At 40.1% G+C, this 13,239-nt stretch overlaps 1 protein-coding gene across 3 annotated transcripts; it reads left to right on the forward strand.

Annotated features, from left to right (window-relative positions):
• Positions 1 to 674: 674 nt before the first annotated feature.
• atp6v0a2b (ATPase H+ transporting V0 subunit a2b) lies at positions 675 to 12,806 on the forward strand. 3 transcript variants are annotated; one of them, XM_053420674.1, is made up of 21 exons: positions 675 to 1,307; positions 1,556 to 1,634; positions 2,153 to 2,250; positions 2,453 to 2,590; positions 2,710 to 2,807; positions 4,116 to 4,242; positions 5,139 to 5,221; positions 5,344 to 5,437; positions 6,210 to 6,422; positions 6,803 to 6,953; positions 7,309 to 7,448; positions 7,575 to 7,732; positions 7,913 to 8,003; positions 9,510 to 9,628; positions 9,720 to 9,930; positions 10,073 to 10,192; positions 10,303 to 10,422; positions 10,528 to 10,645; positions 10,877 to 11,048; positions 11,173 to 11,287; positions 11,405 to 12,806. In XM_053420674.1, exons 1-20 carry the CDS (start codon positions 1,191 to 1,193, stop codon positions 11,273 to 11,275), a joined length of 2,550 nt encoding a protein of 849 aa, XP_053276649.1. In that variant the 5' UTR covers positions 675 to 1,190; the 3' UTR covers positions 11,276 to 11,287; positions 11,405 to 12,806. The 3 variants fall into 3 exon arrangements, with proteins under 3 accessions (XP_053276649.1, XP_053276648.1, XP_053276650.1); XM_053420673.1 differs by having other exon boundaries at positions 676 to 1,307; positions 11,173 to 12,806; XM_053420675.1 differs by lacking the exon at positions 675 to 1,307 and adding an exon at positions 1,434 to 1,451 and having other exon boundaries at positions 11,173 to 12,806.
• The last annotated feature ends 433 nt before the right edge of the window (positions 12,807 to 13,239 follow it).

A 13,239-nucleotide genomic window follows, 5' to 3' on the forward strand; every position in this document is an offset into this window, starting at 1 on the left:
CTTCATGCAGCAGTGACGCTTTCCATCCAATTGGTCATGGGCCGAATCTTCTTAGTGCTTCATTTGCTCTACTGCGCTGTCAAGTGGACGATACATGTAAAACATGCAGACTGATTATAATGATACCATGGCTTTGGTGTGTGAAGCTTTGAAATGAATAAATGAATGAATGAATGTTTGTGATGCCAATACATAAATTATGAAGTAATTAATATGGTGTCTGTCTTTATGATACAATGGCGGGATCAAAAGGGAAGGTGGAAACAAATTGGGCAGAGGGTTGTGATGTGAATGAGCTTGTGATACTAGGGACAACATGTAACACGTAAAATATGGACATTTTATTCATTTTTATTTAAAAATAACAACTGGGTTCCAGCATTTTTTTTTTTTTTTTTATGCAAACAAACGCGCAGTAAAGTCCCAAGTCCACAAAAGGTGAGGGGGGGGGGGGTCCATTGGGTTTCGCTGCCCCTTATATTTCGAATCTCACGCCAAACTCGCGAACCATTTCCTAACTCTGTCACGTGGTACGGCCGGCTCGCGAGGTTTTGAACGTCACCACAAACGTCATCAACACAAGCCTCCCTACGCACTTCAAAACTATCTTCGTGGACACACGCGCGGAAGGTTTGACCATACAGTCTATGGGTTTCACACGGGAAACATCACTACCTGCTGCCTTCAGACAGCGCTGAGGGCTGAGAGCCGGGCCGCAGTGCGCAGACTCCAGCGGGCTGCGCTCATTGGTGCAGAGCTCGGTCTGTGCTGGGGAAGTTGATCGTATGCAACAGTGTGAGGTGAAGTGACGTGGAGGAGTCGGGCACACAACCGTAGGACGGTTTGTCAAAGTTCACAGACCCGGAGCAGAGCGCTGAGCACAGCTGTGGACATGCGACCCCGGCGGCTTTAGCGGCGGCGACCTCACGTTTCCACCTCCGGCCGTGACGAGCCGAGTTTTTCCTCCAGGTGACGGCGGCTCTTTTTGGCTGGTTAGCTTCCACATTAGCCTCCAGGAGCAGCCCGTGAACTCTGGCTGTGTGAAGTCAGACACCGTCACCGGACGCTAAACATGAAAAAGACCAAGAAAGACTCGACTGGCCGCCGCTGACGTTGCTCAAACCGCAGTAGTTCGCTTGTTAGCATTAGCCCGCCGGCTGAGCAGGGACACTCCACAGCCAAGTGTCACGATGAGCTCCCTGCTGCGAGGCGAGGAGATGTGTCTGGCCCAGCTCTTCCTGCAGTCCGGGTCCGCATACGACTGCATCAGTGAGCTGGGGGAGCTGGGACTGGCGGAGTTCAGAGACGTGAGTGCGGACACATCCACTCGTCTCTCTCTGTGAAAGTTACTGCCGAGTGGACAAAGTGCATGCATATATCTTCTTGGCCTCTGTTATCATTCATAACGCAGCAGATCTGGGGTTTAATCCTGCTGTAAAGTGGCCTTACAGGTGCTTACTGAGGGGTTAATGATATGTTTGTCCCCAGGATCTTTGCTGCTTCCAGGCTGATTGTTAATCATTAAATAGTTGACTTTGTCTTCTACCCTTTTCAGCTCAATCCCAGTGTTAACACGTTCCAGCGAAAACATGTCAACGAGATCAAAAAATGTGAAGAAATGGAGAGGATTCTTGGTAAGATCACATTGATTTTTAATATGCACTTTACCAATCAGGCCCCCTATCCAGTCACCGAGTGTTAAGTGTTGTCGAGCGTTAGACAGGATCAAAACAAAGATGTCATTGATAAGTGGAGAGGATTATTGGTGAGATCACATTTATAGCTAATTAACAAATTAATAATAGGGCCCTCTAAGAAGTTCCTACTCTGTCTAGTGAGTTGTAGTCGAGCATTGGACAGGATCAAAACAATGTGCTGTGGATCCATGAAGCCGCAGAGGGCCTTTCTCATTGAATTGATTTGACAGCCAGTGACCCTGCAGTCATGAGAATTGTCAGCTGGTTCTGTATTGACTTGAATGAAATGCCACCCTTAGCTAACTAAACTCTTTTCTTATTAGATTAAGAGAAGAGACAGCCACAGTGCTACACTCAAGTTGGAATCCAGTGCTGTTCAAAGGCTGGTTGTGGAATTTGGAAACGTTGTAAAGGTCTCAGAAACAACTGCTTTTTTTTTTCTTTTTTCTTAACAGGATACCTTCTGAGGGAAATTAAGAAAGCAGACATTTCACTGCCAGAACGAGATGTGAACCCAGTGGCTCCCTTACCGAAGCACATCATGGCTATAATGGTTAGTAACTTGTTCACATATCATTTTGAATTTATTGTGTTGAGTTACTGCCACTGAAACTAAATTAATTGATTGAATTATTTATATTCTCCTCCAGTCTGTATAAATTTGGAAGGTGACACCCAATCTATTTTTAAACAAATAAATAAAATAATTGTTGTAGTCATGCCGCTGATCACTTGTTGTCTGTGTGTGTCCACAGGAGCAGCTACAGAGACTAGAAGTGGAGCTGGGGGAAGTCACAAGGAATAAAGAGAAGCTGCAGAAGAATCTACTGGAGCTGATAGAGTACACACACATGCTGCACGTCACCCGCAGCTTTGTACAGAGAACGTGTGAGGTCAGTGGGTCGACTTGTGCCACACTGTTGCCAGGATTTTTACAGTCACACTGTTTCAAGTGGAATCTGTTGATATGATTTCCATTTTAACCCTCATGTGTCTTGTGTTTACTTTTTAGCGAGAGCCCCTGCAAGTGCAGTATGAGGAGTTCCCCTTCCTAGAAAAAGACACGGTGATGGATTACAATAGCATGCAGAGGCTCGGAGCCAAACTGGGGTGAGGAATGAAATCCTGTTGGCCATATCAGCGTTATGTTTATTTTGGTGTTTGGACTTGGAGTGTGGTTTATTTGAGAGTTGACAGTAAACCCTGGCTCTGTCACAATCATCATGTCTTTTTAAAGTGTGAATGCGTTATATCATGTGATGATGAGGAAAAAGTTAATGAGGTGAGAAGCCTCTGATATACATTTCAAGAGTTTCAAATGAGACCAGTTGCACTTTTAGTTTGTCTTAAATGGTTTTCTGTCTCCCATTACAATCTATATACTCTGCACCCACACCCAAACAGACGAGATATTCACAAGTTACAATAAGTCAAGAGCAGCTCTGGCTCTCTGCCAACAACATGTTGCTCACAGAACCAGTTTTGTGGGAATAGTCACTATAATTAGTGAAGGGTCAGATATTTAACTTAATGCAAGTTTTTGTTGATTGTGAATGAGCAGCAAGAGTGAGTGCTCAAAAGAAAGACAGCTGAGCTCCCAGCTGCATGTTTCTGCAGTCACAACTCCGAGAGTATCACATCTACAGCAGGCAGCTGGAGTTATGTTAAGTTGAGAAAACTGCAACATTAACGATTAAGATTGTTGAGATGAAAGCAAAGATGTTCATACCTGCTGTAAACATCTGTCTTGGGTGAACCGATCACAAGTGGACAGCTCGAAGTGCATCAGTTGTCAGCTGGCGTTAGAATTCATGTTTACAGACACATGTGCCTCGAGTGACCACTCACATGTGTGTATGTATGTTACAGAGTGTCACATCGAGGCGCTGTGCTGAGATCTGCTTTGAAATAAGATTTAATGCATTTGATAGATCGCAAAATTAATATGTGTCCTTCAGTGTTGATATTGGGGTGTTGGCTGTAGATGGATCAAAGAATGTGGAAAACCGAGACATGTTAAAATGATTCTGGTTAATTGTGAAACCCTAGCGTTGTGAGGATGTCAGCCAAGTAGGCGTGGTTTACATGTGACCCAGTACCACTTCCTAGTGTGGTAATGAGTGATCGTATCTCATTGCATCTTGGGTACAGTAACATCTGTACGTGTCGTGGAGCTGATCACTTGTGACCATATTGACTCTGAACAGCAACAGTACCATTGAGACATGAACCAGACACACACAAACTTCATTCTCATTTGCACCATATATTTTACATAGAAAATAATCATTGGTTGCTATATTAATCTTTAATATCTCATATACTGTTAATAAGCTTTAGGATATAAGTTTATCTTCCCTAATAGGCGCATGTGTATACCTTATGCTGATAGTAAATGTTTACATCATTCTCTTGCAGTTTCATCTCTGGGCTTATTCAGAGGGTAAAGATCGAAGCCTTTGAGCGGATGCTGTGGAGAGTCTGTAAAGGCTACACCATCCTCAGCTACTCTGAGGTCGAGGAATATCTGGAAGATCCTGAAACAGTAGGTTTCTCAAGAATAACTGTCCAACATTTATGTTGAGGTTGCATTTTATTATGTCTTTCCTGCATTACACCATGAGATTAAGATATCAGCACATATACTCACTCCCCTTTTTATTTTTGTTTTCATAAGCTGCTTTCAGGCAGGCACAGAACTTCAGAGATTTTCTTTCTGAGTCAGAGCCTCTGGATTTGTTTCTTTTGAGAACGCGTCTGAGCGGAGAACCTCCCCCTGTGTTGTGCAACAGGTCATCTCTGATAACAGTTATAGTGACGTAGCAGTACTGCAGAGGGCAGAGTAGTGTAGCACAGTGAAAATGACATAAAGCAAAAGACAGTCCTGAAACAGTGATAAATACAAAGTGACGACACTGAAAATGAAACTATTGAAGCTGCTGTGAAGTCTGCTCTCATCCCCCTTGCTGATCACATACACAATGAGTACTGTGATCGTGTTCTTTCATACTGAGTGATGGCACTAATCCAGTTATCCGTTTCCTCTGCTTGACCAGAAGGCAGGCATGCAGGGCTGAAACTGATCACTGGAAAATGTACAACCATGTTAACATGTGTCTCTGAATGGTTGGAAAAGCGGAGGCTTGACTTCAAGTTAGAAGCACCAGTCATGCTTTTCAAAAAACACATAGAGAGCAATGCTGCTATTTCCAAGGTCAATAATTAACTTTCAGTCACAAGTACTTTTTTGTTTTGTTGTTATTGTTTTTGTTTTGGCAACCAACAGGTTGGTGCATATAAGTCAATTTTTAATTAAATATAGATTTTGAACAGAAAATAAACTCTGGATTTTAAGTGGCACTTCTTTTTGTTGTTAATAGAGGAAACCGGTCTGATCTTTGATATACAACACATCACCCTTTGTCTTCTTCTTATTTGCAGGGAGAGCCAACCAAAAGGATGGTGTTTCTGATCTCTTACTGGGGAGACCAAATTGGCCAGAAAGTAAAAAAGATCTGTGACTGGTAACTATTCTGCAACACATGATTAAGTGGCTGCTCTACACGTATTTATGGCAGAAAATAATTTGTATTAGATTAGCTTTTTATTTGTAGTGTTGAATAATATTATCTTTTCCTCTCCATAGCTACCACTGTCACCTGTATCCCTATCCCACGAGCAATGATGAGAGGAATGATGTCGTAGAAGGACTTAAAACTCGCATTCAGGACCTGCACACAGTATGTGAAATATTTCTTTAAGTGTCTAAATATGCCGTTTTAATTAGTGACATAAAATGAAATTACTCTGTTTGTCATTCACTAAAAATTAACTTTGTCTCCTGTTAAAATGCAACCTGGGTGATTTAGAACACGAGCTGTCTGGGAGTTATTTTCCCTGGGGGATGAATTTTTAGGATAAAGGAAAACAAGACTTTTAACATTTTCTAAAACAAGTTGGCAGAAAATATTGTGTTCAGTGAGTCACATTACGTACAGCAAGGGTTTTTCTTTTAAGCCAGTCTTCTTGTGTTAAAAGAGCTAAATTAAATGGTTGATTTATTTTCTTAAAGATTAACCCAACTGTTGTTCTTGCGAGTCAGACCTCAGTCATGGGGTCAGGTGAGTTTCTGGTGTGGGGCAGTGCACCGTGAATCTTTTGGAAGCTCTAACCCACTGTAACTGAAAAGTGGGATTGCCCCCACTCACTCCCTGGAGCACATGATCCACACGAGGCCTCAGCAGGATGTTCTTTCTCTCTTTCATGCATTCTTGTTTTCATCCTCTCCATTAGAATTTTCAGGAAACCCTTTTCCTGAAAATTATTATGTCCTTCCTATGTCTTAGTATCTTATTCACACACAAACACTAAAATGCTTCTTGTTTAAAGTGGTAGATATCTGTCTTTGGTAATGTTCCACTGACAATCATAGAAATTCCAAAGTTTTTTTATTTTCTCTTGGAAGTCTTGAATATATTTTTAAAACACTGCGTTATCTCTTCCTGTGTGCAGGTACTTCATAGGACAGAGGACTACCTGAGACAGGTCTCGATCAAGGCTTCAGAATCTGTGTACACCTGGGTCATCCAGGTCAAGAAGATTAAAGCCATCTACTACATTCTGAACCTGTGTAGTTTTGATGTTACGAACAAGTGTCTGATTGCTGAGGTGTGGTGTCCGGTCAACGACATTCCCACCCTGCGGAGGGCCCTGGAAGATGGATCGGTGAGGAAATTCTATTTTTGTCTCACTGCAGGCTTTGCTTTTGTGTTTATTTAACTGGGGCAGTCGCTTCATGAAGTTACTGTTATCATAAAAGCAACTATTGTATTTAGGCAGTGCTTTTATTTCCCCCCGGTTAGGGTACTGAAAGACCACCCTGGGATTTGGGATAACAAAAAATACACAGACGCAATAATGGGTGCACTGAAGTGTCCCTACAGACTTTTTTTTTTAGGTAGCACTTAAAGGATTGCATTATGCCACATTTGCTGATGTAACAATCCACTGTCCCTTTCCCCTACTTTTTGTGGTGATTGTCAGATGTTAAAATGTGTTAATATACTGAGATTGTGATTTTCTTTTTTTTAACGTTGATATTTCAGAGAAAAAGTGGAGCGACAGTTCCTTCCTTTGTCAATCGCATCCCCACCAGCGACACTCCCCCCACCCTTTTTAGGACCAACAAATTTACCTCTGGCTTCCAGAACATTGTAGATGCCTACGGAGTGGGAACTTACCGGGAGGTTAACCCTGGTGAGTGTTTCCCTCTGTATGTTACATATCTATCATCAAATGAGATTAGAAAGTAAAAATGTGCAAGTGCACTTTATCAGTTTAAAAATTTGACCAGGTCTCTCTGCAGTGTATCAGAAGTCTGATATGCAACAGTAACATGCATATGTATTTGAAAAAGAAAGTCTCAAAAAGTGACATCGAATTATTGATATAACAAAAATCCAAATGAGTGCTAACTTGCAATAAAATATTTTTGTCATTGTTGTCTTTTGCTCTATTGCTTTATTTTAATATATAGTTTCTTTTATAGCTTTATTTTTTTTATCTTAGTAGTGCTGCAGTTTAGGTTTTTTTCTCTCTTGCTCATTTCTAGCTCCGTTCACAATCATCACGTTCCCATTCCTGTTTGCTGTGATGTTCGGGGATCTGGGTCACGGACTCATCATGGCTCTCTTTGCTTTCTGGATGGTGCTGTACGAGAACAACCGCAAACTTAAAAACACCAGGAATGAGGTGAGTGAGCTCTCCAAAGCTGAGAAAATGTTTAACCTAATACTCAGTTAACCAGGCTATAACCAGAGTGTGTTTTGAACAGCAGGTCTGATGTGTAAGTGAGTGATTGGATGTGTGTATGTGCAGATCTGGAACACATTCTTTGAGGGCCGTTATATCATCCTGATGATGGGCCTGTTCTCCATCTACACTGGTCTGATATACAATGACTGCTTCTCAAAGTCCCTGAACATCTTTGGTTCTGGATGGAGTGTGAAGGCCATGTTCACAGCGGAAGTGTGGAAGTAAGTAATTCATTACAAAAAGGACTTTATCATTATAGTAAACCCAACTCCAGCTTTCTTACAGCCATGACATGTAATGAACAACCTGTTATACATTTTTAAATATTTACAGATGAGATGTTTGTTTGATTTGACATCACATTCGTTGAACAAACTTGTGGCTTTATTTGTGTCAAACAGGCCCGAAGATCTCACTGGGAACAAGTTTCTTACTCTGGATCCAAATATTACAGGCGTTTTCAAAGGACCATATCCGCTGGGAATCGACCCGGTGAGTAGAGAGTATTGATGAGGAGTCATAATGCAGCACACTGATTCCCAAAGACAATTTATTGGTTAATCCCAATTAATGATAGGATACTCCGTGGAATTTTAGTGCTAGTAGGGACGGGAATCGGCAGGGACCTCCCGATACAATACAATCACGATACTTAGGTGGCTATACAATATGTATTGTGATTCTGAAATTACTGTGATTCGATATCGATAAATAAAAGGTAAATTAAATAGAATAAATAAAAGTTTACTTAAAATATTAACTTTGAAATAAACAAAAAGTAGGCTAAGCTTCACTTTTGTTTGCATGTAGGCTATGCAAAGCTAGTGCTTGGATATGGAGATTCTTGTGCAAAAACAAGAGCTGGTCAACATGCACTTGGGTGAGGTTGGTCCTCCCCCCCATATATCGCCCTCCCGTATAAAACCTTCAAACCATTTTTTTTTTTTTTTTTTAATAAAAAAAAATCGATTTGGGAGGCAGCGTGGCGATTTAAAATCGTCATTCACAAGAATCGTGATTCGTAACTGAATCGTTTTTTTTTCTTTCTTCCCGTCCCTAACTGCTAGTTGGCCCTTTATCTATAACCTGACCGTGGGTACTACTTGGAGAGAAGGGAGTGTGTGTGGAATTAGACAGGCACTATTCTCCTGTACAGATATAGTGTAATATACAGTGGCATTTACAGTAATGTGTGAGGATGCTAAAAAATTCCTCAACATGCGTGATATACGTATCACAAAAACTGCTTGAACTACGATAGATGATGTTACATGTGCTATGCATTCACGCTCTGTATTTAAACATATTTGGTCAAGATTAAGCCCTACTGCCCTAGATAATAAATGTTAAAATAAACATAGACTGCTTATGATCACGTTTGTCCTGAGCCAAATTGATGTCTATAAGCAGTTGATTACTAAAAAAGAATTGCGTTGCTTCTTTATTGTAGTTCCAAAACAGGACAAGGAAAGGTAACGGCTCTCTTTCTCTCTCTTTCTGTCTCTCTTTAACACTGTGTACTGGAGCATTTGTTTATTTATTGCAAGTCATATCGTCATCGCAACCCTCAACAACATTACCGCATGTTTTCCAAATATCGTGCAGACTTAATGTGGAGCAGTCATATTCTGTACCAAAAGAGTAAATCAGTTCATCAAACTCGTCGCTCATTATTTATTTGCTTGAATAGTCGTAATGTTCTAGGGACACACATTGGGTGACTAAAAATAAACTAGGTTGAGTTCCTGGAATTGAAATGATTTGATCCTCTTGGTAAAAATAACATTATTAGATTACTTCAGGAACAATAATACAACTGTTACATGGTTATTCTTTAGAAGATTAACTAAGTTTATTAGGTCAGTTTTCATTGATTTATTTATTTATACTCAAAGTTCGTTGTGGTTGCCCTCGCTTACAACAGTATTGACTGTGTTTTCTTATACCACTCAAAACTACTTATTGTATAATAGATTATGACATTTTTCTGTTGCAAAGATCTGGAACCTGGCCTCCAACCGTCTAACATTTCTGAACTCCTACAAGATGAAGATGTCAGTGATATTGGGCGTCATACACATGAGCTTTGGGGTCATTCTCAGCACTTACAATCACTTGTAAGTACCAGTTTTTTTTCTTATTTCTTTATCTTTTTCTTAGGATGTTACAGTTTTTAATAACCTGCCCTCTTTTTGTCAACAAAAACAGGCACTTTAGGAAAAAGTACAACCTCTACTTGGTATTTCTGCCTGAGCTGCTGTTCCTGCTGTGTCTGTTTGGCTACCTGGTGTTCATGATTTTCTACAAGTGGCTGGTATTCTCTGCAAAGGACTCCAGAAATGCCCCGAGCATCCTCATCCACTTTATTAATATGTTCCTCATGCAGGGTGACACAGTGTCGCCCCTCTACCCAGGACAGGTGAGAATCCAATGGAAAGCTCCACTCCTGCATCAGTGTAATATATGTCCCTGTACTTGATGAACAGATTTAATCAAATGTCTAGTGAAATACACTTATTCACACTAACTAATGCAGTTTTTTTTTGCTGCTTCTTCCTCAGGCTGGCCTGCAGGTATTTCTTGTTGTCATTGCTGTTCTCTCAGTGCCTGTTCTACTCCTGGGCAAACCCATCTACCTTTATTGGGTTCACAATGGAAGCCACCGACTAGGAATGTACAGGGTGAGGGTTTGAAATGCATGTCTATGAATGAGTGAACAAAAAACATCTCCAAATATTTGTTCTTTGACTGTAAATATATGCACATCTGAATAGTTTGTGCCTGTCCTCAGGGATACGAGCGTGTGCGGCGTAACAGTGAGGAGGAGCTATACCTGATGAGGGCTCATGACATGGAGGAGGGCAGCAGTCACAGTGATCTCTCCACAAGTACAGAGCACAAGAAAGAAGAGGTCAGCACAGCTAAAACCCATTATAACCATTCAATTAAAAGCGACCAATGTTCTTCTTTCACTGGTTTCTGTCAGTCATGCTGAGTTTTACTTTTGTTGTGCTAGTTTGACTTTGCAGATGAGTTCCTGCATCAGGCCATCCACACTATAGAGTATTGCCTGGGATGCGTCTCAAACACAGCCTCCTATCTAAGACTCTGGGCTCTGAGCCTGGCACATGCCCGTGAGTATTTGGGTTTGCATTACAACACACAGGTAGTTTGTCCCTCCTTCAAACCTGACCACCAGAGACTGAGCACAAAAGGAATTTAATAACATTAAGAGGAGTCCAATAGACAGCCAACACATGTAGATCATTGACAAGTCTTATATTATATATATATCATGAATGATAGTAGTTATCATACACCTGATGTCTCTTTTGCAATTCTCTAAATGGATGGTGCTTTCACAGAGCTGTCAGAGGTGCTGTGGGCCATGGTGATGCGAGTAGGACTTCGAACGGACACCCGTATTGGAGTTTTATTCCTGGTGCCTGTGTTCGGCCTGTTTGCCGTTCTCACTGTGTCCATCCTCCTGATAATGGAGAGTTTGTCTGCGTTCCTTCATGCACTCCGGCTGCACTGGTAAGAATAACCCTAACTCCTAAATTTGCCCACATGTGTCATTGACAGTGCCAATAGTTCTTTAAATTACCTCAGTGTTTTGTTTTATTTATTTGTTTTGACAGCATCTGTTATTCTTCCTCAGGGTGGAGTTTCAGAATAAGTTTTACGGTGGGACTGGAGTCAAGTTTTGCCCCTTCACTTTCTCTCTTCTGCCCTCCAGCTTTGAGCATGATGGCTTAATGTGAAAGGACTACCTGGTAATACTGTGGATTTGGTACCAGAACCAAAACGAGCAAACACGGTTCTGTGCTCATACAGACATGTTCCAATGATCTCATGAAGTGATTCAGACTTTTCTTTTCTTTTTTAATTAGTTAGTAAGGACATCTTGTGCTGAGCCTCACAAACTGTGGATTTCCTGGAAAACGGACAGCCTGGGCAGAATGTATTGTTGAGAAAATACAGATTTCCTATTACAAATTTATATAACAGGGGCACTTTGGTCCTGGATCAGTATGCGTCACTGTTGAAGTGTGAGTGTCAAATGTATAATGCAATTAGTATTTTGAAAACCATCAATTTTCTTTTGAGTTATTATTGGTTTTTCATCAACAGTTGTTCACATCAGTTGTATGGAGAAACACATCCCTCAAACTTAGAATGATCAACAACATGTGATTTTAGTATGAGATAACTTAGTTAAGATAACAGTAATAGGTAAATGGTTGGCCCCGAGGTTTGGCACACTTGTCCGGATACTCTTTTGGTCCTCTCATGGGATTTACTGATTAACCAAGATAAAAGAATATCTTCTCTTTATTTATTTCTGGGTTCTTCAGTTTCTTTTACAACCTGTTGTTTTTGATAATTAATTCAGCATAATTTTGTACCTTAATTCTAGTATTTTCAATCTAGTTTGGGCTGATCTGGTTTCGATACACTAGGCAGAGGGCCTCCTAACAGACACATAGTTCTTCAACTCTTAGGTGCACTGATTGCCTTATCTAAGTACAACCAAATGACTGTATCATTCTTCAGATTCCTCTCGTATTCCTACTTTGTGGTACCAAAACACTGCAAAGTATTTTTGACTTTTTAGTATTGAAAAGTGCTGAGGTGTATATACTTTTGCAGAATTTGTCTTTTTTAATTTATTTTAAAATGTTGCATCAGAATTAAAGATGATTATTAATGTCAAGAGATTTTTACTTTTATGCATTCACAGTGTTGCCTACGCATCCACCTGTATATTTTTAACATTCCATGCATGAAAAACTAAAATCATTGATTATTTGACCCAGCTCTGCTTGTTAGAGGTCACCTACTATGAAGGATCTTCTATACATAATCAACAAGCTGATTGGTTATTAGAAGATTGAATGGTAGACTGGTATTTTCTAATTTTGTGAATTTGTAAGTATTATATAGAAGTGGTATGGGGGTTTTTCCTAAGCGAGGGAGACTAAATGTTATTGTTTAATTGTTGACCGGCACTTTTGTAATGGCAATAAAATTTGCTTAAGTAAAGTGCTGCCATGTGTTTAAAGGTCATGACCTTTAGTAGCAAGTTCTAAAATGGATAAAATATGGTGTTGTCTCAATTATTGGGCCAAGAGATGTTTGCCTTAATTAACGTTGAGGTTTTTATGGGTGGGTTGAAGGCATTTTTTGATTATTTACTCTAATTCAGTCAACATTTTCAAGCACTCCATGATCCAGTTGTTTTTAAAGTCCTATTTTCATCATCTTGTCAATAATAAAATCTGTTTGTCTGAACTGTGTTGAGACCATAACTGCAGTTACTTGTTCACACAGAACATTTTAACCACTTCATGCTGCAGCATTCTACATCTTAAATATGACCAAATTAACTCACTTAAATCTTGTGTCTACAAACCCTTTAGAAAATTCCATTTCTGGGGCAATAATTCATAGTTATTAATATTGCTTAATTCTTATATAATTTGTTTTAAATTTAGCCTCATTTTGATCATATATGATAATCTGATTAAGTTTTTCCATTATTCCATTAATGGTGTGACTGTCCTCATGGTCAAAATACAGCTACAGAGACAAGCCAGTGAAAAAAGATTGAGATATTGACACAACTTGCACTTGATAATAATAATATATTTTATATATAGGCATCTTTCACAGCACTCAAGCTCACCTTACAAAGCATATAAATAAATAGACATTTGTAAATAAG

This window comes from Pleuronectes platessa, chromosome 4 (assembly GCF_947347685.1).
Source record: "Pleuronectes platessa chromosome 4, fPlePla1.1, whole genome shotgun sequence".
Lineage (NCBI taxonomy): Eukaryota > Metazoa > Chordata > Actinopteri > Pleuronectiformes > Pleuronectidae > Pleuronectes > Pleuronectes platessa.

What these genes read in the sequence shown, in the direction of transcription:
- atp6v0a2b (XM_053420674.1), top strand. Translation starts at nt 1,191, where the DNA reads ATGAGCTCCCTGCTGCGAGGCGAGGAGATGTGTCTGGCCCAGCTCTTC. An exon ending in GCATTCAGGACCTGCACACA is followed by an intron (nt 5,438 to 6,209) that starts GTATGTGAAATA and finishes TCCTGTGTGCAG; the next exon opens with GTACTTCATAGGACAGAGGA. An exon ending in TTAAAAACACCAGGAATGAG is followed by an intron (nt 7,449 to 7,574) that starts GTGAGTGAGCTC and finishes GTGTATGTGCAG; the next exon opens with ATCTGGAACACATTCTTTGA.